General features: G+C 40.5%; 1 protein-coding gene across 1 annotated transcript in view; it reads right to left on the bottom strand.

The window, feature by feature from the left end:
* Nucleotides 1–26,935, bottom strand: part of XPO4 (exportin 4) — an 82,635-nt gene that overhangs the window by 41,334 nt on the left and 14,366 nt on the right. Inside the window, exons 2-6 of the mRNA XM_082047794.1 lie at nucleotides 17,830–17,935; nucleotides 14,082–14,223; nucleotides 13,694–13,832; nucleotides 2,154–2,270; nucleotides 1,211–1,364 (exon numbers count right to left, since the gene is read on the bottom strand). Of these exons, the coding sequence (XP_081903920.1) occupies nucleotides 1,211–1,364; nucleotides 2,154–2,270; nucleotides 13,694–13,832; nucleotides 14,082–14,223; nucleotides 17,830–17,935 (658 nt within the window). The remainder of the gene's footprint in view (nucleotides 1–1,210; nucleotides 1,365–2,153; nucleotides 2,271–13,693; nucleotides 13,833–14,081; nucleotides 14,224–17,829; nucleotides 17,936–26,935) is intronic.

Here is a 26,935-nt window from a genome sequence, read left to right as displayed (position 1 = left end):
TATAACTTAGTAGCAATTTCAAAAGGTTTTAAGAAAAAAGCTTATATAAGTTTAAAAGAAAAAAAAAGGTTTTTTAAGTCTAAAAATTTGGCTCTTGGAAAGTTTGCTGAGCATCTTAAAGCCAGTCTAGCTAGTAAAAGTACTACTGCAAGTAGTGCCTTAACCCTCTATTAAATACAGAATGTGATTATTTCTACAAAATTCTTCTAGCCTGTTTTTTGGGCTGAGCATATTTTTATCTTTTTTTCTTCTCTCCCTCACTCAGACTCTTTCTGATTCCTATTTCCTCCTCTACTTTCCATCTCTGTCTTTCTCTGGACTTCCATTATCAGCACACATCACAAAGATGTCAAAATGGAAGCAATGGTACCTGTGTATTGCCAAAAAAGTAGATGTCATTTCTGCTCTCAGCTAGCAAATACTTTTTCTTCAGACCCAGGAGAACCTATTACATGTTATAGTATATGACCATGCTCTTTTATGGGGAGTCAGTTGAGCAGGCGCACTCCTAGATCACAGGGCATTTACCTGCCCTCTCCTCTTCTCTGAAGGAGAAAAGTAGGACAGATCAGACCTCTGCATAAAAATTCAACAGAGCTTAGACTTCTTCACCATTTGGTTCTGCACTAAAGCAGCATGGGGTAAAATCTTTAAACTGAAAGAGTGTAGATTTAGATTAGACGCAGTGAAGAAATTCTTCCCCATGAGGGTGGTGAGGCACTGGAACAGGCTGCCCAGAGAAGCTGTGGATGCTCCATCCCTGGAAGTGTTCAAGGCCAGGTTGAACGGGGCTTTGAGCAACCTGGCCTAATGACAGGTGTTCCTGCCTATGGCAGCGGGGTTGGAACTAGATGATCTTTAAGGTCCCTTCCAACCCAAACCATTCCATGATTGCACCATTACACTTTTCCTCTCCCCTGCACCAAACAGAGAGATCACCAACCTGTAACTGGGGGCTGGTCTGCTGAACTAGTTTTGCCTTTTATATAAAATACTTTAAAACTTTAATGAAGAGCAAGAGCAGCTTCTGCATGTAAGCATCTGTTAGCAAGCATGGGGGTGACCCAGAACACTAATGGAAAAAAAACGTCAATCAGGGGCCAAATATAAGGCTTGTATGTTTTACAATTTTTTCTCCTCATAAAGACTTATCACCTGGTGGAAATGACCCATGTCAGCTGAAATAAAGGGCCTGCCATTAAAAGGATATAATTTGGAGGAAGGAAGTTCCAGCTTAAGACCTGATTGGCTAGTGCAAGATAACGCTGAAACACTGAAGACATCTGAGCACTGAGGTTTTCCCGTCTGCTGAATTCCTGAAGTACCTCTACTGTGAGCATGAAGATCTGCCGCAGATTGTCCTCCTATAGTCAGGATGAACACAATATATTAGAGCCTCTCAGTCATCAATTAAAATGTTGATTAAAAAGAAATACTTTTCCAAAGAGAAAATAATTTTCTGGTTTCACCCTACTTTTCATTAAAATATAGAAAATATTCGGAAGCTGTCAGTCAGAACCTCCACACATTTTCGCCAAAATTAATAGATTGTGTTTGTAAAGAATAAGAACAAAAATCTTCTTATAAATGCTAGTCATTAAAAGAAAAACTTAATACGTTTTTTAACAACTGGTGGAGGAGAGGGTTGGTCTTTGGCATGAAAAAAAAGTTGGTAAGTTGTTCCACAACAGTCAGTTTAAAGCAATGCCTTCACAAAAACATTTCTGCCTGGCCAAACAATACATCTGAGACAACCAGACTACACCATCTGCAATAATATTTTTAAATACATAGCTCTCCTTGGCTTTAAACCAAAGCTATATTTAAGACTATCATTGTTCCACAGAGTATTAGTTTTGTTTGCAATTGGTAGCCAAGGAATTAAAGAGTCCAGCATAAAGATCTGTAGCTCTGCATTCATAAAATGGGCAAAAGGGATTGCACCTTTTTGATATGAGGTTGGTTTTTTTAAAATACATGATCAACTTTCTTGAAATATCCAGTATCTGCATTCATAATATAATATTTGTGCTATTAAATGCTGTTAGATTCATACTGTAAATGAATGCACCTGGAACAAGGAAGTACTTCTGCTTTCAATATTTAAATTTTAGAAAAGACAGGTAGCATATATTGATACAGAACTAGTTTACCTGAAATATACGTTTACAGTTACCATGGAACTCCATGCTTAGTCCAATGTTGCTGGTTTTACTTGAACTTGAGAACTCGCTCAACAACGCCGTTAAAATGGAACAGGCCAAAGTTTGCTATAAAAAAAATAAGGGGGAATAACATAACTAAAAGATGTCTAATAACACAATACCACCTCCATTGTCCTTAAATTATTTTACTGGCATCTTTCTATGACTGTTAGTTCAGTTTCTTCTAACACAAACTAGAACAACTTGAACTTTCAGGAGGATAGATCCTTGGGTGAGCCACCTCTGGAATCATCCAGGCTCCATCCTCACAAAAGAAATTCAAGTATTTGAGCAACATGTAAGCTAGAAACTGTATGATCATCACTACAAAATGGAAAACCACTTATTGCAATCCATGTCCCAGCCTTGCCGTTTACTTCCTCTCCCTGTACACCAGGCTTTACAAGTATTAATTTCAGGGAAGATTTAGTTTCCACTTATTGCTATTGATCTAATAGTTCAGATCACTCTGAAGTTTGTTTTGGCCCTTCTTTGCATTTGCTACACTTACCGGCTTGGTATCAGATTGTGATTAAATTTATACCACTGAAAGCAATAAAAGCTGATGAAAAACAACACCTGCAATACACCATCTACTACATCTTTTCCCTCTACCCCCATGAAAAAAAAAAGAAGAGAGAAATACACAGAAAGCTCTGATGCTTTAAAGCTTTCGGATAATTCCTTTCAAAGGACAACATCCACTAGCCTCAGAAATTACCTTTCAACTACACTATTAGAATGATGTCTCTGAAGCTATATAAAAATTGGTGATAAAAAGGGATGTTAATTTTTAAAGAAGAGATCCACGAAGAGTGAAGCTTTAAGTATCTCTTTCATTCTCAGAAATGAAGGTAAGGTAAATCAAATGCTTATCCTAAAAAACCACTTCAAAACCAGCCTTCCTTTATGGAACACACTGCTCCAGCCTTTGTTGCTGTTTTCTGAAATAAAAAAAAGCTTTTTTTCCTGATGCCAAAGTCCAGTAACCATCATCACCAGTTTTAATATATTTTTTTAACTGATCGTTACACACAAAGGGGAGTAACTATTGTATGATGGAGATGCAAAGAGTACTTCAGAAGCGTGCCACACGCTGCTGTAACCAGCACAATAGAAACTGTATACTGATAAGACGAAAACACTTTTTGTTAAAGAGACGCTCTTAACGAAAACCTTCAAAATTACTGACTATCCTCCCAGACTGTTTGGAGCCAAGGTGCCAGGGATGGACAGAGGGATAGGAATTGTTAAAGGGTCATGCATGCCAGCAAGTGTCCAGGGGTTAAACAGAAATATGCACACTACCTCTGAACACCCGAAAGATTAAAGTGGAGATGATACTATTTATGCAAGCTCATACAACAGCTGAGACCAGTGCCATCCACCCACCAACTGCAACATCTTTGTTCAGAAATGCCTCTGAAGTCAGTACCTTGACCCTCCAGACAACTAGTTATCTTCGCCACTATACACTAAATTAACATTCTTACTTGCTAAGTAAGTCCCAGATAGATCAAACATAGTGGCTTTGTGATAACAGATGGGTTTTCTCTTACACTGTACAATAAAGTTGTACAGTGGGCTTGAATATTGCTGATCAGTTGGCTAAATCAAAGTTTTCCCATTTTAAAGAAATAACTGTTTACTTCAAGTGGACTATTTTTCATCTACAGTCACCACTGTCACACATCACACATGATAAAAGCAACATTTAGCTGGTGAAAAACAGCATTACATTTTAAACTACTTCAACAAAAACAGTTTGACAGTTCTATACTAGACTTAGAAATATCTCAAATTGGCTCAAACATTTCAGTCTTTCATTTCTGAATTTCTGTGTAAGCAGAATTTTTTATTTAGAGAAAGTCCAGATTTGATCCAATATTAAAAAGAAATAGTGTAGGCTAACACTAAGTTTTTAATCCGACATTAGAAGTTCCATATGTAAAGAATCTGGAGACAAAAAACCAAAACAAAACACCACCAAATCCAACCAAAACCAAACACCCTCCTCTGCACACCCACCCCCAAGCTTGACTCTAGAACAATGCTTCAGACAAAAATACATGTTTAGAGAGGAATAAAGCAAAGTAGCCAGAGAACACTGGCCAGTTTCATCATGTGCCAGGAGATGCAGAGGTCTCTCACAAGGCTCTCTAAAGACTTTAAAATTCAGGCTTCTATGCGTGAATTACTGACACACTGATACTTTTCAGCTTGGAGAAGCCACAATGTAAAGACATCAGTAGTTACAATTACAAATCCCTACAGTTTGATGCTCTATAACACCCCATGATCACCATACGTCATTGATGATTACAACACTACAAGAGCCTGGCTAAATCTACACTGCTTCTGCTTTATCGTGCAAAGACCTTCAGACCACGCCACCATCCAGCCCAACATGGGACAAGCAGGGCAGCAATGAAGTCCACCATCATTTGCAGCTGGTTGCCAATTACTGGAAAACAAATCAGTAAGTTTGAATGACAGGTAAGGAGCAGTAGGAAAATAATGTTTGTTCCCACTGTGGTTACAAACAGTTAATATTAGCTGAAATAATAGACACTTTCTCCTTCCATTTTCTCCAGTTTGTTTATGTGGTATATAATAATTTATCCTTTCTGTTTGGATAGTAATGTGCTATTGCATGACAGAAGTGTGTGCTTTTTTGTGTGTCTGCGCTTTTCTCCTGATTTCAAGGAGAAATTTAAAAGGAGGATTAGATGATTAATTATAAAGAAATCTCTTCAAAGATATAAAGAACAATGGATGCAGCTAGGCCGAGTGAATCTGCTAAGAGCCTGATAAGGCAGTGTGAGCAGCGGCCGGCCCCTTGATTTCAGTACGAGCTATGTGAGGTAGTTCTGACATCAGTACCTGCTTTGAGCATGAAAGGAATTTACTTGAGATTTACTGTATTCCCCCCCAGCAGCCCTGCTCACAGCAAACACTGGGGCACAGCCCTCTACTCTCCTCCCTCCCACCGGATTCCCAGCATCCCCCCAGCTCCCTCATCTTGGTATTTGGATATCTGGGGTGCAAATCCTGCCCCATTCCCTCACCATCAGAAAGGTGCACATCCATGCCCTCCCATCACTCATCTGCGCTTACCCCCTGCATCCACGAGGGGTAAGTGCACCAGTGTATCCAGGTCAACAAAGCATGAGAACAACAAATTCCCTGCAACAGGCTGAGAGGAGATTGCTTGAGACGGGTTTCCTAGAAGGCAGGTGCCAACCCCCAGAGTCTGGCTCACAGACAGGAGCAGAGGAACAGATTGAGACCTATAACTTGTCCTTGCAATCTCAAGCCTTTGCATAGACCTGTATACAAAACCACCGCTGCTTCACAAAACTGCCATAAGACTATAGGAATTTATATAGATCATTGAGCATAGCACTAAGAATGCCATTTTCATATGAATATTAACAAACTAATTAACATAAAATAACATGTGCCCTGCCACCTCTTGAACTGTTCTGAAAAAAACAGTATGTCAGAAACTCTGGAATAAAGCTTAAGTGAACTTGGATAAATGTAAAATTTTACTTTATGCAAAGTAACTCTACTGAAGGTTAACTACTAATATTTTGAAATATATTTTCTTAATTTACAAGTATGTTTGGTATGAAGACACTTTAAGTATCCTCAATACAAATGCAGGCTATTAGAACAAAGATTTCAAAAATCTGAAAAACAAGATCATTTCATTTAAACCAATACGGTTGTGCTCTGCGAAATGAAATTACTTCCTCTTATACATAAAAAAATTGAAAGCACTTAATACAGGTAAAGTTTGAGGGTGTAAGTTTTGTTTGTTTGGTAGTGTGTTTCTTTTAAAAGTTTTTACCATGCCACAGAAGAGATTAAGAATCCGATTTAATAATACCATACAGTAATAAGTAGAAAATGCATGTGATTCTGGGCATCATATTAAAAGTCAGCTCTGAGTGTCTATTACGCAGTAATGCTATTAACTTCATACCAGTAAGAGTAAACCTCTGAACCTAGTTTGACTCACTCGCTAGCAATTTCACTAGTTCTGCCACAAGTACATACCCAAACAATAACCCCATCTAACAAAATAAAATACTTCTCTTGTTGAGAGCAGACTGCCTCTGAGAATAGCTTGGCATTCACCCCAGTTAGCTTTATTACCAGGAATAAACTTTATGAAAGATGGCTATACATAAAATAGAGTCTCAGCTGCTCAAACAGAAGATCAATGGGACTTGTGATAAGAGATTAACTTGGCAATCAGACACCCGGTACTAACATCGGTTTAGTGGTTTTCTTTTTAAAATCACTCTAATAAAACACAGACAGTACAGAAAGATCATGCAACATTTCAACAGTAAACATTTATATATCATTCACAAAACTCAGACACAGAAGGTAAATGCAACTTATTCCTCCAAATGGAATGTCCCCTACAACAAAAGTTAAAGCCATAATGTTTGAGGGGATTTCACACTTGTGCCTGGACTGCCCATGGAATAAGTGAACAGCTTCATTTGAGGGTAGTTGGGTTACAAAGCATCTGAAAGGCAGAAGAGTTCAAATACAGCTTAGGAAAAAATGGACATGTGGTTCACCAGCTCCAAGGCAGAAAAGCCAACAGACAAAGCAGAATGACCTACAACACCAAAAGTGTTTCCTTCTTTCTGAAATTCAGAGCAGAGATACAGCCAGGTTGTCAGAGGCTTGATTAAATAATTCATTTTACAAAACCTAAACTATCAAGCACCACCCCCCACCTTCTGCAAGTATCATTTATACCTATAGAAAACAGAATCATATGGGTATATCTAAAGGAACAAAGGTTTCACCCAAACAGGGCAAGTAATAACATCTACCCTGTCACATTAAATCACTGCCAGCCTCAGTATTCATTTAGATGACTTTCTGCTTCCATTCATGTAACATCAACTCTGCTACTGAAACCAAAGGGAAGCCACAAGAAGCATTTAATAATATCCCTAAACCACCTAATTTTAGGTTGCACAAGAGCAGGAAGAATCAAAGAGTAAATCTATCAGAGGCAGAATTTGCTGTGCTGTTCATAGGTGGTAAAATTCCCCAGTGAGAATGTGTCAAAAGCAATTTTACTGAAGAAATTGTTTAATGCAAGACTTCCTTTCTAGAGGCAGTAATATACTTCTTCCTTGAATAAGCACAGCTGTACTTACTACATTTTCAGAGTATCTAAATCCCCAGAACGTAAGCTGCAACTCCAAATGGAAAGGTTAACAGGATGGCCACAGGACCAAAAGAAACACCATTATGTACACAGAGTAACTGGGACCACTCCAGCTTTTCAATTTGTGAGTATTGCAATGGAGGGGGAGTGGGAAGGGAGCCCAGGAGCTGCAGTAGTAGTTTCCAACCAAAGAAAACCAGAATATATTCTGAAGAAATATAAGCAAGCAGCAGGAAGAACCCACTGGATTTTATCCACTTGATCCTTCCCAAATGAGCCAACTGATGGAAAAAAGCTGTAGAGCAGGGACAGGATGATAGGAATAGGACCCACAGCTGCAGTTTTGTGCTGTCAGCAGTAAGGAGCTGGCTGGGCAGCGCACCCCTTTCCTCCCATTCCCATTCTGCCACCGGGCAAAGACGGATGAGCAGCACCAGGTTAACACACCGCAGCTACAGCGGCACAACGGGGAGACCCTGATCCTTCCTTGGGGAGAACCAGGCAAACCAAGCAAGGGAAATCAACTGGAGAAAGAGAAAACCAATTCCTCTGTGAATCACTGGGGGCCACAGGAAGATGATCTTGTGGCATGTGAAGCATGCAGGCTTTGGCCAAAGGGAGAAGGGAAGTAGCAGCGTCTACTAATAGTGGAAAAGGTCCAGGCAGAGTTTGCTGAAGCTTTGGGTGCAAAACATGCTTTTATTTTTTTTTTTTTTTATTTCCTCTGGGGACAGGGAAAGTTGTGAAGCAGAAATCAAGAAGAGGAGAAAAAGTAACCTCAAGAAAAAAAAAGGTCTGAAAACCATTTATCTAGAGGTAACATATCCTTTCTCTAGGTCTGAAAAGTACCAGTTGAATCTCCAATCCTATGGTAATTGCATGAACAAATCCAAGACTTTCAATTAAGTTCAAAATAATGAATAGTAAGACTAGCCATGCAGCTCAACATCAGTATCACCCAGCTCTAAACGTACATCACCCTGGCGAGTGCTTTTTGGTGGGCAAGGGGACCCCTATCCCCCCACTTCTCCTGGTTGTTCTTGCCCACCATCCTGCCAGATACACCAACTGAGCTGCGTTCCATGGCTGTGCTCCACAGCTCATCTGCCAAAAGAAAGGGTTAAAAGGGAAAAGGCTCATTGTTTTCAAGTAAACTCCCACACAGATCCAGTTTATTACTGATTCTATCTACTCAGAAGGGCGGTACCTCTGAGAGGAAGACACACTAAAGAATGAGCAGCTATGGTCACTGCACTTCTTAAAGAGGCTTTTCCCCTCAAGCCTGTTTATTTGTGTGTTACCAGAGTAATAAGAGAAATATACCTATAACACATAGAAAGGCATAATTTCTTTCTTCCCAGTGAGTCCCTGATGTGTACAGGTGTGCATGTCTGCACACCTCACGAGACAGCAGAATTAAGGAAGAGTCCGGGATGCTGTACATAGAAAATGGGACACGCATCTCTCTTCTGGATCGTCTCTTCTCACTTCCCAGCTCAGTCTTTGAAACTGTAGCTCTATTATAAATGAGGAAACTGGGAGCTATCAATTTCTAATATTAACATTATTAAGCAACTAAGTTGTGGTTTTGATCAACTGCATCTCTGGTAAAGTAGGCTCTTATTCAAAAGAAAAATCGGAAAACTCTAAAAGGCACCCTGGTTAATGCAACTACTAAAAATACTTATGTTCTAAAGTTCTCTTACATTTCTATTACCAAGTTTTAACCTCATATTTGGAGTAGTTTCTGGATCCCTAAAATTCCCAAACCAATCTTTAACGCATTAACTGAAGCGTTTATAAAGCACTTGTCAGAATAAAGGAAACAGCTTAAATATCCTGGTTTACCATCTGGTTTTTATACTCAGCTTGTCTCAAGGGCAGTAAGGTTCATGGGACAAGGTAATAATTTTATTACACCAGGAGATACAGCTGAGGGTAGAGGGGTGAAAATAATACATGTTTTTGTCAAAATACAAAGCCATGACAGCCTCTCCAACTCCTACCCTACCACATGAGAGAGAAAAAGCTGGACAGGGATGCAGAAGTAAAATTCATCTTAAAGGATAGAAATAAAAACCATACATGCTAAATAAATGTAACTACTTATCTATGCAGCCATTATTACTGATAGATTAATTTCAATGAAGATGAATGCCTAGAGTTCTGCTTATGAAAACTTCCCACTGTTCATATGGATCCACCCACGGCACATCCCTGAGCAATTTTTGGGTAACCTGAAGCATCTGAATTCTCCTCTCTAGCCCAACCATCAACATTGGGGAACAGACCAACAGACTTTCAAGAGGGAAGGAACTGTTAGGATCCCAGAGCCTTTCCAGTAAGTCTTGACAAGTCATACAGGAAAATTTGGGCTTCAGGTATGGTATATATATGGTATATTATAATACATTCCCCTGTATGTGTTGTAGTTCTTAAAAAACTACAGCAGATGGACCCCTCTGCATCTGGCTACTCATATTCTGGAAGAAATCTAGGTGCGACCCATATCCCAGTCCAGTTTTAAACAAAGTCCATCAGATTGTGTTCACATGCAGACTGGTTCCTCCTCCTGGGAATCAGTCACCTTAGCTGCCAGGATCCCTGTCCTTCTGGCAGGGATGAAGGACATGCAAAATCCTTCAGCTATGAAAAGCCAAGTATTCTAAACAAAAAAGAAAAGGCCAAGAAATTGAAGGCATTTATAGCTGAGAAGAACTTGGCCCAGACATTTCTCCAAAATCTTGAAATGAGTGATAGAAACCATGTATTTAGCGTTTTAAGATTGGCCCGTGACACTGTGTCTGCTGCCAGAAGCTCTGTACCCCAGAGATAAAGATTTTAAAAAGAGATCCTGAAATTGCTATTGGAGGGAGATCACAGACTCTCCTTCATGAGCAGGAAGATGGCTTGTATTGATGTTACAGGAGGAGCCAGGAAAAACAAAACCAGAACCTCTGTTTTTTTCCTCTCATCATGATTCCTCTCCTTCTCTTCCTTTCAAACTCCTTTCCGTATTTTCATTCTCAACAGTTCATCCACCAGTCTTGCTCCCATGTCAGTTTGGCACATTACTCAACATACTTTCAAGTTCCATCCTCAAAATGTATCCATTTCTAAAGATATTTTAAGCTAATATCCAAGAAGTATTTTTAACTAATACTCAAGATATCAAGCATACCAAATCCTGCAAAAGGACACACGCAAAAGACCTAGTACTATCGACATTCACTGTTCTCCTCGTTACACCTATCTAACACAACACATAACTGAAAAGTCCCAAAGATTTTATGGATCATCAGTGTAACAAACACAAAACCAGTACAGATGTTTGACAGGAACTGGGTGTAGGGTTGCAGAGAATGGAAAAGATTAAGTACCTACTTTCTTCTTGTAAGATAAAGGAGGGCCAAGAAGCTTCAGAGCCAGCAGAGAGGAGAAAGCAAACGGCAAGCAGGTAAGAGACCACTTTGCTTTTTTAAAAATTACTTTCAATTACAAACTGTTACGTAAATTATCCAGCTAAACCTGCAGCTTAAGCCAGCCCTTTCAATCATATACAGCCTCCAGTTCTTTACATTCCCTTTCCAAACAGGCCAAAAAGTGTCTTTTCCCTACTGTGGTGACAAAATGCATTCTTTTTAAGAGTTTTCCATCCACTCTTTCCCTGTTACCTCATGGGCCTGACTCAGCTTAACACACATAGAAACCCATTACCAATGGCTAAGAGTCATGTTGAAAGCTTTAAGCATATTTAAATAAGAAGCGACCTGCTGCTGATGCCACATGTTTCTTCTGCAGCTGCTGGAGTGAACCTCAGGTAGGAGAACACAAGCAGGTGGGCAGTAGATGAGAAGAGAACATAAAGCAGAAGTCTGGGAAGGACATGGAAAGGAACCAAGGGACTCAATAGAGAACTGGGAGTCACAAAGGTGTGACAGACTCCTGAAACTTGGGAGCACAACGCTGGAGTCAAGAGTGCACAGTACATCACAGGAAAGACTTGATAAAAAATGTGGAAGAAGCCAGGGAGGCACAGAGTGCTGGAAAACATCTGCTGATCTCTCCCATTGCCCATGTCCTGGCCTCCTCCCTGACTTGGGTGGAGGCATGTTTTTATAAATAACTAATGTAAACACCTGTCCAGTGAAGTGCAGACACCTCTGTGACACTGTCCTGACAGGGGATGTTGGGTCTGGATGGCAGTACCACCCCTTGGCTCCACACCGTACCCTGAGCGCCCACAGCTGAGACCCTGCCGGGCAGTGGGGCAGCCTGATTGGCACGGCTGAATGCTACAGGGACACCAATAAAAACATCCACTCATATTTGAGAACTGGATAACTCATTGTGTGAATAATTTCACACAGCCTCTCAAACTTACTATATATTTAGGCAAGAGGCGTGCCCTGAACCCACCGAGAGCTCAGCTGTGGCTGGTACTGCGCTAACAAACAATTTTATTACTGCTTATTATTTCATATGCCAAGTCCTTGGTCACATGAAGCTGTGCCAGTACCAGAGTTTCTCTCGCAGCAAAGTCTCAGAAGATTACAAGAACATTACTATGGATGAGAAATATTTCATAATTTAAAACTTCATAAGTACATGGGAGCATGTGTCTAAAACAAGCTTGCCAAAGACTAACAAACATATACTGTGTCTTACAGAAAAGATGTTCCAGCAGCACTCGGTGTCATTTTTTGCTAGTATATTGTATTAGCATACTGGAATAGAAAATATCTTTATATACTAAAGAGGTTTTAAATATGCCGTTTAAAACCTGAACACAAATACTTTGGAAAAACTATGGAGAAAGTAATACTTGTGAAGAGGGGTGGATAAAGGGAAACAAAAAGCTGAGCCAAATTTGGTCTCTGTACGGTGGCAGCGAGTGAAAGAGTGAAATACTGTCCCTTCCCCGGCAGAGCTCCTGTGCAGCAGCCCAGGGTGACGGCCTTGCAGCTGGCGGCCCCCGCTCGCTGTGCGCTGTGTGCGGGGCAGCGTGCACGTACAGAATATACTGCAGAGGCTGCGCTGTGCAAAAGTTCGTTCAGAGGGGACTTCTCTGCCAACAGCCAGGTTTCTAGTCACTTCACTTTTGCGTCTTTCTATAAAGATCGTACGAACTACATAAGCATGCACACCAGCATGCAAAAAAACATTGAAATCTTCAGTTTTAATTCTGTTTTAATAACAAGGCTATGTTCCCTGGAAAAAAAGCATAAACTTAACATTGTTCTCCTAAAAAAATACCCATTCCTATCCCAATTATGCACAACCAAAAATGGCCGAAATGTTCTCCTTAAGCTAAATAAGAGTGAAATTAAAGTTTAGAAGTGTAACTGAAATTTCCATACCCTGGAGGGATATCACTTGTGCTCAGAGGTGACACACTATTTTTAGGACCATGACATGAGCTGCATTACTTCTAGCACACTTTGATCGAATTTTCAGAGTTAAACATTTGCCGCTCACATCCACTACAACTGCCGCTCTAAATGCTCGGCAATGTTAGGAGTCCATTCCCTCAAGGTTTCTTTTGTTCAAGAAAAGCTTTGGTTAAAAGTTTCAGCATGGAATCTACATAATCTTGATTTGCATTTGGTAGGAGAAAAATCACCTCTCTTTAATCTCTAGTTACATGCCTCTATTATGACCTATTCTAAACTTATCTCCTGGCATAGCAAACGGAATTTGACTAAATGCACAGATAGATATTGGACACCTTGTTTCCACTTTGAGCTCCGTATGGAAGGTAACACTTACCCCTAGTAGTGTGACATTAAATCTAGAGTAAGTTTTGTATTTCCATTCCACGTTTCGCTTCCTCGCGCCCCTTTCTCTCCCCCTACCCGTCCCCCCGAGAACAGCAGAGGCCTGTGCCTGCGGCGGGGCCTGTTCCGACAGCTGAGCACAGACACGAGGGGAGCGGAGCGTGTGGAGGACCTGCCAGAAAATCCATTCTGGGTCACGCTATTTAATTAGAAAAGCGGACAAAAACCCAAACCATCGCATTAGCGACAGCTATTAAGAGAAACCTACTCCCTAAAAAATATGGTGTAATTGTGTGCCAAAGAACTACACAAACTACTATTAGTTCCGAAACATTCTTATTCAAAAATCTCCAACTCAGTAACTGATTGCTTGAATAGCTATCAACTTTATTATTGATTTTTATTTTTAGATAAAAGAAGTAGACAAGATTTTATAGTCACTAAGTATGTAGCTTATGCTGCTGATACAGATTGCTTAAATTTGGAGAAGAAAATAAAATACTTACCACAGTGGGGTTACCACTGCTGATCAGCTGGCTGACTTCATGAAAAATGCTTTTGCAGTCAATTGATTTGTCTAATGATCCCCGTTTCACTATCACCGCTACTGCTAAGAGAATCTGCTCCCGAACGTACTTTTGAAGGCTGTAAACAACATTGCAAAAATATGTTTGCAAATCAGTGCTCAAGAAAATTTTAAACTCATTTATTTTTCAAACGTTTTGTGTGAATTCCTAAGAGAAAGCTGACAACTCTACAGAAGTCAACTAGGTGTTAAGAATGGCAGATAAATTATCGTTGAAATGGTCTTCCGCTGCTACCCGTGGAAACAAAAGGGTAACCTGGACTTTATACAGATTGCCACATGTTCAGAGGTGGTTTTTCTATACTTACTTAGGCCTTTGTAAGACATAGGTTAGAAGGAATGTTCGCAGTGACTCAATGCTAGTTTTTTCCAAGAGAATCCATTCTCTTACAACTGCTTCCATTATCGCTGTGGCAGCTTGAAAAAGGACATAGTCCACTTTACTAGTTTCTGTGGGGAAAAAGAAAGGCAACTTGAGTATCAGAAGACATAGATGTGTTTAGCTTGTATATATTTCTAACAAAAAAAAAAAGTTGATGGAATTTACTGCTAGTTAACTTATTATTAAATGGATTTTTTTTTGTTATGAAATCAGATAAAGAATTTATACCTCAAAATGCAGAGGAAACCAATAACCCGATTATGAAATTGTCCAATGTTATTTGAGTCAGAGACTCAGGAAGAAAAGTTGGCTGTGTGAGGACACTGGCCAAAAATCAAGAACAAGAACGCTAACACAACTGTGGAAAAAAATGAAGTAAAAAAAGACAGATTTATCAGAATACATTAAGATACGATGAAATTGTCAGACATGACAGAACCGAAGATTCTTCTGTCATTCGTGTGCTTGCCTTTGCAATCAACAGGGCATAAAATTACGTGTATTTTATGGATGGTAGTGAGAAGCAAGTCCAGTAACACATAAAGATAAAACTTGCGTTTAATTACTACAGCAAAAGTTTTGTGTGTTTAACATTTTCTACGTTATTTTCAAGCTTCTGCATTTATTTGAGATAATCAAAATACAGCTTTCTAACAAAGTGTAGGAATTGCTGGCCCTTATTATCTGAATATCTGACTGCTTTCTATATAAATGCACTAAAGAAACTAGAAAAAGATGTTATGGAAAAAGGTGACAGTTTGCATTACTAAAAAAATATAATTATGGAAAAAAACTGGAACTTGAATTTAATTTATGTGATGACAGAAAGATACAGAGAATTTTTTTTTGTTCCTTTGCTATTAAAAAAAAATAACTTAGAAATAGCAGGTAGTATCTCAGTAGCGAGTTTGAAAACATTCGAAGCTCTGTAGGAAACACAGAAAGAGCATTCAGAAAAGGTGCAGCCACAGGGTGGCAAAAGCATAAAATTACTAAATGGTGAAATAAAATTCCTGAAGAAGAAGCGGGGTTTGAGGTACGGTGGGCAGCCTGCCAGGACTAGAAAAACTGGGTTTATTCACGAAAGCCTCAGTCAGGGGATGACAGGCTTTAAATGACCACAAAATAAACTTTCTTCCCCTGATTATATACACAAAAATTCAGAATATATATTTCCTTCCCATGCAAGTTCTGTATTAAACATAGTGGCCAATTTGCTAAAATGTTTTTAGGTAATTTCATCAGGCTCCAAATCTAAACTCTACACAGGCAAACATGCTTAAATCAAAATAAAGCACCTTTAAATCTACATGGCTTAATTTGAAAAACTAAGTAACCACTTAATTAAAAGATTAACGTTTATGTCTAACACGCACAGATATGGGAATTTTAATTGTGGCATTTTCTGTGTCTTTGGCTTTTCAAACTGCACAAAGCTCACACAAAAAGAGAATGTTATTAACAAGAAAAAGAAAAGAGGATGCAATTTCTCCTTTGCGTCAAGTACTGCAGATGCACAACCGCAGTCATTAACAGCAGACACGTTCAGCGCTCAGTGTGAGCTTAGAACTAGTCAGAGCGCCACTATCCTCCGCATGAAGTTACTAAAGAAACACAGGACGAGTTGTGCCAGTACATTTAAGGGCTATAAGCTCACAGCAGAAGAACGTTGGGCCTCATGCTTCCTGGGTTCAGCGCCAGGTTCCTAAAGAAGCCGCATGGTACTTACGCTCATCCTCTCCATGGCTCTCCCTGCATTGTCCGTGTGCTCTGCTCTCCACAAACACAATCCACATCCTTGTCATCTCTACGTCCACTCCAATTCCTGTCCTGACCACTTTTTTTCCCTGTCTCTTTTTAAACCCATCTACTCTGATCCTCGAGCTCCTACCCTTCCTTACCTGCACATATCCCTTTAGTGCACTTTAACTCTTTTATCCATCACAAACAGCTTGTTTCTCTGCCCGGTTCCTGATTTCATAATCATTGCCTCTCTCTTCTCACCTCCCAAGTGTTGACCAGCTGTTCTTTCTGCCCAGACTGCACAAACAATTACTCACAAAGCACAAAGTTTCAGGGAAAGTCTCTTGGTTCCAGGTCTCAGCATCATAACTGCCGCTGCCAGGAAAAACCTGCGCCACGTGGAAACATGCTGCTTTCTCAATGGGGATAGCACACGAGCAATATTTCTAGACATCCAAAAGGTGTTAAAAACAAGATCGTATTCCTTTCAACCAGCCACAGTTCAGGAGAAAAAAAGGTCTGCAGTGGTATTTCATTATCAATGCTAAATTGTATTCCTTTCTTTGAAAACAAGATGCAGTGATGTATCCCTTAGCACTACAGCACTACCAGGTACTTATAAGTTTCTGTTATTTACTTCTGAGCAGTGACAAATGTATCACTTATGAGAGACCAAAAGTTACTTAAGGATGTTCTTTCGCCCACTTAGAATTATCTAAAAATCAATGTGAAAATAGAAAGCATCAATTTTGCAAACCCATAAGGCAAAAAGTGTGTTTACAGTCTTCAGGACCAGATGAAGTACTAACATAATATACTAAATCTAGAAGAAACTCATTTGTAGAAAAAATTTTGGTTGGGGAGTGGGTGTAGGAAACAAACCACAACCTGGTCTATATATCACAGTGTAATTTAATAACACAGTCCTAGGGCTGCAACATCAACATCACATTGTTCATGAATTGCGTGTCTCTAATCCAGTAAATTTAGAAATAACTTTAAAAAGTTACTGTGCAATCAAGAAAATAATATTTTAAACATAACTCTAATATTTCCCCGTTCATTCTGGCAAATTCTTTGAAGGAAAAGTTGCTTTTTGTTGTTTTGGCCTGTGCTCTTTTCCACAAAGGTACAGGTTTTCCTCACCAGGTTTCAGAGGCAGCTTTCACTGAAACTGCCCCTTGGTCCCCCAGCACCCACATCTGGTGGGTACAGCGGTGCTGAGCGGGATCTGACACGCTCACTGCTCCTGCCATTTTCACATTATTTAGCTGCCAAACTCTAATAAGTGTCTATTGCACCTGCAAAAACAGATTTCTTTTTAAAGGCTTAGAACGCAACCACATTTAGAGCATTTCTGTCAAAACCCAATAAACTTCTGATAAAAGGTAATACCTATTATCTCTTCCCTTTCTCCACCCGTATAATCACACAAAAATATGAGTCAATACTCTATTGCTTCTAGAGGTGGACAGAAACTTTTCTATTTTTTTCTTTTTTAAGATAACAGTTGGGCCGTTAACAGCAATTTACTAAGACATTCAACCTGAAATAAATGCTCATAATGGAAAAGTTTAGCTCTAGTGCAAAATCTGGCAAAAGTATATAAAACTGCATCATGGGTTGACTCAATGGGAAGCATGAAGCCAAGCGATCACACTACAGGCAGTTCTACAAGCTCCACAGATTACACAGTATTACAATAATCATGTAGCAGAGCAAACTTGGATCTATTAAATCAGTTTAGGAACTTTACTACACAAGGATGCACATTGCAGGCTTTAAAGATACCAGAAACAAAACCAAAGGGCAGCAATAGGCTTCATGCTCCAGCAAAAAGTATCAAAACTGATGTTTGTATTCCCAGCTGCAGAAGAGCACCACAGTTCCAGTTATAAAAACAGGTATATGCTTCACTTATTAAAGCTTACCCAAAATGTGTTTGCAAACAGCAAATGGTGATTTTGATTTTCTAAATGATAAGAATATGTGCTCGGCATGTTGGCGTTGTTCATTATTGACCATGGAAGGTGGTGCCTGAAAGAGAAAAAAAAAAGCTATTTGAGTATTAAAACCTCACCCCAATTGTAAATACATATGAACAATGTCATGAACTTATCAATATTTGCCTCGTTAAACATCAAAACCAAGTATCTCTTGGTAAAACTGCCTGTTCTTTCTCAGTCACGGTCTCTTCTTAGATACTGCTGTGTATTTATGTTTTGTCACATAACTGAGACATCAGGCAGAGTGAATAATTCAAAGTACTGTCTTCCTAATGACGCTTCTGAAGAAAGATAAAAGCCAGATCTACATTCAACCCAATCCTTTTTCTACTCAAACCAAAAATATCATTGCACACCATGCTCACCGCCACAGAAACAAAGTACTACTACAAAGTTCTACTCTTGTTTAAAAATACTGATTTGCGTAACAAATTCATGGGAGTACAAATCATGACTATGGATAACTTCTAAAATAGAACATTGGTAGTAACATACTACCCTCTAGTGTTTGACATTGAAGGTGATCTCTTAAAGCCTGAGTGAGTGCTTCGATTTGGGAGAGGGGTCAGCTTGTTTGGGGATGGCTACAGCGGTTCCCCCAGCCGCCTACACCCATCCTCTTGCAGACCCATCCCTTACAGCAAGGGCACCTTGCCAGGTAGCACCCACTGCTCCACTGCTGCCAAAAGGCAGCTCCGTGGTGGCTTCTACCTGAAAATCACCTACAGGTAAAGCACAAAACTAAGCAGTAACCTGGATCACTGCAAGATGTGATATCGTTGACAGAGCAGAGATGAGAGCTGCCGCCTGTATTGCAGCCCCACCTCACCGAGCAACCCCAAGATCACCCCTGCTGTCCCACAAGGTAAAAACAACCCTGCAGAAAACATCAGCTTTCACAAGACCATGCTGATCTCTGCTTTTGCCATTAATATTCTCCAATTTCTGCTATTTGGGATTTATGTGAACAAGCCCACATTACAAAATACTCTTAGAGGGGATTGATACCACAAGGCAGCATAAGCTGAACTGATATGTCTTTGAGAAAGCAACGTGCACGCGTAGAAAGATTGACTACAAACTGCAGAGCTGGGTCGAGGTGACAGAGGAGGTTACCGAACTGCAACTGAACTTCCCAATTCAACTCCTGTCCCTGGCAATCCAAGGAGAATGTATGTGCCACATATCTTTTGGTTTTGATTTATACCTGCTGCTTTAGGAATAAAAGCACAAAGACCTTAGCATAAAGACCAAGGTTTTTAAGTTAGGAGAAATATTTCCCACTAAATAAAACATAACAAATCTGATTTAATTCTTTCACCCTTGACAAAACACAGACAACAGAAGATTCAAATACGAGCTAATAACACCACAGATTAAAGCTGCTGCTCCTCAATCATTTCTTCAATAATCTGACTAATGGAAGCACGGGAAAGCAGATAGCTGATCCTCAGATCAAAGGGGTCCTAACAAACAGCTCTGCTCCTCCTTACACAGCAAATTTCTGACACTCACAACTTTTCCAGCGCAGATGTCATAAATGCCTTGGGAAGGGAGCAAAATAAGTGGATGAGGAAGGCTGCAAAAAAGCCTCGTGGATGCAGAATAAATGCTCTGTTCTTTCACAAACCTGCTCTGCTACAGCCAGTTCTTGGCAGACCCTCCCTGGACAGCGATTTGAGCATATACAGGACAGCTCAACCTACCAGCTCTGGGGACAAAGGAGGGTTTGTCCCTGCGCAGTTGTGGGCTGGCGGCGGATGGCGCTGGGCTGTGCACACCCCGGGATGGCAGCGTGCCTTCGGCGTGAGCCCATCGTCCACGGGCTCGGACAGCAGGCTGCATGCAGACCCACGCACAGCAACGCTTCTGCATATTTGGGGCATTACATGCTGCTGAACAACTGACAAAGAAATAAGCTCCGTGGTGGTACCCACAGGATCACAGAATGGATGGGGTTGGAAGGGACCTCTGGAGATCATCTAGTCCAACCCACCTGCTAAAGCAGGTTCACCAGAGCAGATCATACAGGAATGTGCCCAGGCGGGTCTTCAGTGTCTCCAGAGAAGGAGACTCCGCCACCTCTCTGGGCAGCCTGTTCCAGTGCTCTGACACCCTCAAAGAAGTTTTTCCTCACATTCAGATGGATCCTCCTGTGCTTCAATCTGTGCCCGTTGCTCCTCTTCCTATCGTTGGGCACCACTGAAGAGAGTCTGGTCCATCCTCTTGACACCCACCTTTGAGATATTTATAAACATTGATGAGATCCCCCCTCAGGCTTCTCTTCTCCAGGCTGAACAGACACAGCTCTCTCAGTCTCTCCTCATAAGAAAAGTGTTCTAGGCTCCTAATCACCCAAACCCTTCCAGGACACTGAGCTTCAGCGAACTCCCAATGCAAAAACACAAACTTCTAATAACTTTTTAAGCAAATTTAAACCTGTAAAGAAGCTGCCTCACTGAATTGGGGCACATGACACTTCTGTGATAAAAACTTATTTGACTGTTCCCAGCCACCCTGCTTTCTGCAGTTTCAAGGACAGTAGTTCTCTGTGTGGGCTCTAACTGCAACAGAGCCAGCTGTATTGAATGTCAGAAGAATATTTGGAGCAGGTTATCAAAAACACAGGAATGACCTATACAGCCACAGCCCAACATGCACTTCAGTCAGTCCTATTGCAAATAAACCAGAACAAGCAAACAAAAAAGCTGCCTCCACTTTCCCCCCCCCCACACTGCATGGGCAAGCATTTGTGCCAATGCACAGAGAACCAGACTGAGGAAGTGATCACCAAAAGGCATCCCACCAAAGGCAGGTTATTTTACTTCTGGACCAGTCCCCCAACCTGGTTCACCACAAGCCTGCACAGGACCTTATGCCAGCACAGCACAGGATGTAATGGCTGGTGACACGCTGCTTTTGTCAGCACCAGTCACCATTCAAGGCACATTTAATCTACAGCCTCTGGTATTGTGCAATGCCACCGGAATACTCTCAAGTCTCAAGTAACACACAGCTTTGGTCCATGAAGTTTTGTGAGAACTAAGAATAAAATTCCTTGAGTCAAGTGACTTATTTTAGTAACTCTCTGCTACCAAAAAGAGAGGTCCCACTCCTTTCTTACTCTCACCTGCATGGACTTGTGATCTCCTTGCTTTAGCCCTTCTATCAACTAGCCCACAAAAAAAAAAAAAAGGTAATAAACACTCTTTTGTTACTTCAGTAAATACCAAGAAGTCAGACAAGTGCCAGAGCCAGCCCAAGGACGGGGAGAAAAGGAGTGGAGTGACACTGCCCTTCCCGCAGCGCTGACCTTGCAGCTCCCAGCTCCGCAGTCTCGGGAAGCATCACTAACTGCAGCCAAGCCAGAAACAATCCTTTGGGTATGAGTGACAAAGCATAACATCTTGCAAGTCTGGGGTCATTTATATTCACATTCTTAGAGCAAGAAGAGCAAATCAAGACTACCTGATTTTGAACCTATTTTGCATTATCAAGGCATATTTGAGTTTGAAAACAGGTATGATCTCTACAGGACATTGTTTTGTAACACTTAAGGGCACTTCCAGGGACATCAGCAGCAAATCATGGCACCACTAAAAGAGAAAAGAAACTTAAGGTTTTAAGGGAAATACCCCCTTGTGCTTACATTAACTAGAAAAGAGACCTCTGTCTTTACATTATTTTAACTCTTCTACTTTTCTGAACTCTGATTATGGAAGACCTTTGACACCCTGGAAAGGCATATGGCACATCATATTCCTCTATGGATTTTAAAAATCACAATAATTTTTATGCATTTAGACTCTCAAAACTGTCCAGAACAGACCTGTGCAACAAATAAGCTTTCAACTGTGCTATACAGCCACCAGAGGGAGCTTAAAGCTCACAGCCTGCTGTCTTTACTGCATGCAAACAGCAGTTATCCCTACAATGAAAGTACTATATTTTGAAGTGCAGCTAATTTAAGGCTTCAAAGGCTTCTGTGCACAAATTTCAAATTACAAGAACACTGGCTTAGGGGAGCCCGAGGTCCCTGAAGACAGCGTGCAGCATCCCCTTGGCACATCAGGGTTAGAAATGTACCCTAGGTGCCCATTGCACTTGGAAGAACCTCCCAAAGTACCTACACGTCCACTGTTTTCTTTCTAATTGTCTGCTTCAAACTCTTCTGTGTCACCCAGATTACAGGGAATTAAAAATCAGTGTGATAATGGTCAGATTCTCCTGGCATGCTGAAACAATTTCCAGCTACACCGCCTTCCTTTCTGCACTGCCTGATGGTACTGCCAACGCCCACCTGCTCTCTCTTACGAGAAACCTATAAAAAAGTTCTACAGGACAAAGATCTGGTTTTAGCACAGCAAGATACTGCCCTGTAAAAACAGAGTTCCTAGATAACACGAATTATAAATAAAATTACATCCTTTTCAGCTACCCAGGCTGTCTAGATACAGAACAGGAACAGCAACCGCAGCACCTACTGACCAGATCCAGCAGGACTATTGGCAAAACACTGGAACATTGCCCAGAGAGGTGGTAGATGTCCCCTCCCTGGAGACATTCCAGGCCAGGCTGGACGGGGCTCTGAGCAACCTGATCTAGTTGAGGATGTCCCTGCTCATTGCAGGGGGGTTGGACTGGATGAGCTTTAAAGGTCCCTTCCAACCCAAACCATTCTATGATTCTATGACTGACTCAAATGGCGATTATTCATGCAAGGGAAAGAGAAACTGACAAAAGACTAGAAACACTCTGGCAGACTAGCACTAATACTTTCAGGACCACTAAACTTAACTGAAAGCCTGGACAACTAATAAGAAAGTAATGTAACTCCTTCCTCCCTTTCATTTTAAGCAGTTCATAAAACAAACAAACAAAACAATAAACCATAGTTTGTTCTACTTCATTATGTCCCGCTATCACTAGTCTGAACGAAACAAAAAATAAGAGAGAAAAATTGAGGTAAATTATTTGATGACAAAATTGTAACAAAGCAAATAAGCATGTTAGAAGATCTAAATCCTGCATGTGCTTACAAAAATCCCATACTTTCTCTGTGTGGTTGTGAAAAACCTTTACTGTGTTTTGTCTGTTCACGGAAAGAACATGGGAAAGTCAAGGTCTTCGCTTCCCTTCTCTTCTTCTTGGAAGAACACAGACAATTGTGATGATTCTCCTCAAGCCACTGACAGTAAATCAGCCAGTGGGAAAAAAAATAATGTTTTTGAAAAGAGCAGAAACTGTAACCTTTAGGAGAAAACAGCCTGTGAAATCAAGTGTAAAAATCTCCTTTACAACCCCCAGTCAAAAAGAGGAATGGGAAAAAAAAGAAGAAAAAAGAGATGGAGATGGAGGTTCTCCATATTATTGTAAATGCAGGACTGAGTCCTCAGCAGTCAGCATCTCTCTTATACTTGGGATACAAGCAGACTGATGCAGTTTGAAGGAATGTGTTGGCACAGATCAGCCAAACAGAAAAGCTGTCCAAGCCATACGTACAAACACATTTTTCTGGTGTGGTGTAAGCATGCTCCAACTTTCTTTATGAAGACTAAATGCACAGGGAATAGCTCCTCCTGTACATAGAGATCAGTTCTACCAAGAGTCAGTCCCTCAGTCTCCATCTCAGACGCAGGCAAATGTTTCAAAAGTTGGGCAGCGAACTCCAGTGGCAGGAAGAGAGAAGGATTAGGCTCTTATATCCTTGATCAGATTCTTAATGGTTTCCTTTCACAGACACACAAATCACCCTACATTTGTTTTTTCACCTTTTGTACATTAAAACAAACACCACAATAAAATCAGCCCATTCTCAGAAGATAATCTATCTCAGCTTTCATGGGTATTACTGCAATGAGACAATTATTTTGGGAGGACAGACTATCTTATAAAATTAATCCCAAATCAGGTTTTGCCTTCTTTGACTATTAGACCAGATACTGCACAAAAATCCAAACATAGCTTCCATGCATCATTTTCTTTCCCGTGGAGAACCTCATAAAAACAAGACTTTCCATCAGAAATAAAAGTTGCTCCTCACTGAGTCCAAGGTCAGCGCACCCACTTTAAATCCTTTTTCTCCCCCTTCTTACCACTAGGAGAACATTGCGAGAAGCTGCATCGACCCCCTCCCTACCAACAAAACCAGAGGTGCACCAACGTTGGTCCTAACTATTTACCTCTGGCAATCTTAGTACAAGCAATCCAGTGACCTGAAAAAATGCAGAAATCACAAACACAACAAATTAACAATATTAAACCCTCCAAACAGCACGAGTTCCTCAACAGCCACAAGAGCACTGGTAGGTTTTTAACCAGCTTTCCCATTCTTACTGCCCGCGACCATTGTTTTGTACCATGGGAAAATAAAGAACAGCACCTGATACAGAAGCACCGTTTAATTCCCTAAGTTTATATATTGCCACTTTTTTCCTTTCCAAAATAACCCATCTTTATTTCTTCCTCATATAACACAAATTTCTCATCTCTAACTCTGGTGTCTGCTCCTCCCGTGATGGTACACCATCTATTTAAATGACATCCCCTTATTCACTGATGCTACAAGAAAGGACAGCACAAGTGGGAACAATTAAAAAGGCTAAAACTTTGACATACGTTACCGTAGGCAGAAACTGATTATCACAAACAGATACTACAAATAATTTAAAATATTAATTCATGGTGACACTCAGAACAGGAAAGAAGTAGATATGAGGAAGGGTTAGACCAGCTGTCATTTGGAAAATACACACATGACCAAGAAACATCTAGTGAAGGTACATGTAATAAAAATAAGGGGGCTGCAGGGGAATGTTTTAAATAGAAGTAGTTAGATGCATACATAATTATGACTTGTCAGGATGGAGAGTGCCCAGCAACAAAGGTAACAGAGACATGAGAAAGGTGGCAAATAGGCTGCAAATATCAGATGCTTTTGCAATAAGACTAAAGTTGAAGTCACTGTGTATTTTCCAGTAACAGTCTGAAGCAGTAACACCACATCCACATTTGAAGTGGTGTGTCTGTTTTCTTAGCTCCTTCTCCTTATTTCTGAAAACACTTTTTGCCTTAAAAAAAAAAAATATATATATATATCAAATCCCACCCCTCACAAGTGATTCTCCTCAGGCAGTTCCATGTTGATCATCATAGGCATACAAAATACAATATTTTTGATCATATTTTAGAAGTGACATTATTTTCTTAATGATTTTAGATGCCAGAGAATATTACTTACTGGTCACTTGTGGACAGTGACCATCTTAAAGTCAACAACTTCTAATATTCAAGTGACAATATTATTAAAAATAAATAATAGAATAGTTTTTTATTTAAGTATTATTTAGTTACCAAGTTTGCACCATAATCTCTGCATCATACTTTTGCTAAGAAAAGTCCTGTCCGTGATAGTGTATAATAAAGGACGGGAGGAACAGCATTCATTCCTTGAAGACAGAAAAGTTTGCTAGGGACACATTCTGATTTTTCAGACTTTTGCTACAGCAAGACAGCACTGAATACGACCAAATTCAGCATTTTTCTGTGATTACACTGGGGGAAATCTTCAAATTAGCATGTCACAAAGAACAGTCACGCACTCCTTCAGATTTTGCTGCTTAAGAGAACACAGAGATAGTGCAGCAGAGTGTTTTAAGCTGACACCCACAGTGTTCCCACCTACAAAAACGGTCCCCTATGAACAGTACAGCCTAAACACTAGTAGGATTATGGAAAGGCAAACATACCTACTAAGAGAACTTTCTTGGGTTTAAAAAAAAGTTCACATTGCTTGTACCTGCTACTACTAGAGCCAAGAAGGAGCTTTCTTGCCAAAGGCAATGTTTATGTCTCCAAGTGAAGTACATTACAAATTCAACAAGGATAGAACCTTCATAAAATTCACCACAAACTCTCAAACTGAGCTTCCCAAAATATGTAGGGGAATCTGGCCTTCCCTGTAGTCAAGAGATAAAATAAAACTGATCCTGAACTCCGGTCTGTGGGCCATTACCGCCTTACAAAAAACCCAATTAAACACATTAGCTTTCTTCAGAATGGTGTCTAGACTCTGTGCCGCAGAAAGCCTGGACGCCCAACAGACACGAGAATAAGAAACTGAATCTCTATGAATATACAAGGATAAGCAAAAGCCACCACAGACGGCAATGGCACTGCTGGGTCTGGACCTTGCTGACAGCCACCATCAGGCGAGACACGCTCGGAGAAGCAAGGAACAAAAGCAGCCCAGATGGCTCCCAGCATCTCCCAGCAGGCAGGAAGGCAGGCAACAGTGAGGCATATGCAACGGAGAGATCAGGAGGGAACTCGAGAAGCATGTGCAGGGGAACACCATGTGATGGTGATAACCCAGCTGAGGAGTATGGGCAAAAATAGATGGAGAAAGGGATTTAAAAAAACAAAACAAAACCAAAACACAATGGCAAGCAATGATTTTTAACTAGTGCAACTACTGCATTCAGGACAGCTAAATATATTACTCTGTGTAAGCAATTGTTAAAGCTGCGACATACCTACATAATCAAAAGTCATGAAATCTGAACTGGCTGTGCTCTTCTACCAAGATGCGCAAACCCGCCTAAAAAACAGATTTCTATTTCTTAAATAACAAAAATTACATTAAGATAATTACTCCCTAGCACAGTTCTACTCTACAGGTGAGTAATAAAAGATTCAGAATCTCAAAATAAGCAGATTCCAAGTTTAACTCCAGCAAAGTCACATAAAGCAACAGGCCCCAAGAACGTATGACCATGACTTCAGTGGAGTCAAAGCCATAAGAAGCTTCCACCCTAGTTTTATCAGTAACACTTTTCAAGTGTTTTAAATAAGCTTCTTCCTACAGCATACCACAGCACATTCAGTGAGCGTCACTTGCCTTATTAATGGCTAATCAGAGAGATCAAACACGGGGACAGGCACAGAGAACCAGGTGACCAGCCACACTTTGGTCTCGGCTGCTCACCCCAGTCCCTGTCAGACGCCGATACCTGGCACAGGGGTGTCTGAC

Source organism: Streptopelia decaocto (genome assembly GCF_964273445.1).
Source record: "Streptopelia decaocto genome assembly, chromosome: 1".
Classification (NCBI taxonomy): Eukaryota; Metazoa; Chordata; class Aves; order Columbiformes; family Columbidae; genus Streptopelia; species Streptopelia decaocto.
The sequence above is the reverse complement of the archived record's forward strand: the minus strand, read 5'-3'. Positions and strand labels throughout refer to the sequence as shown.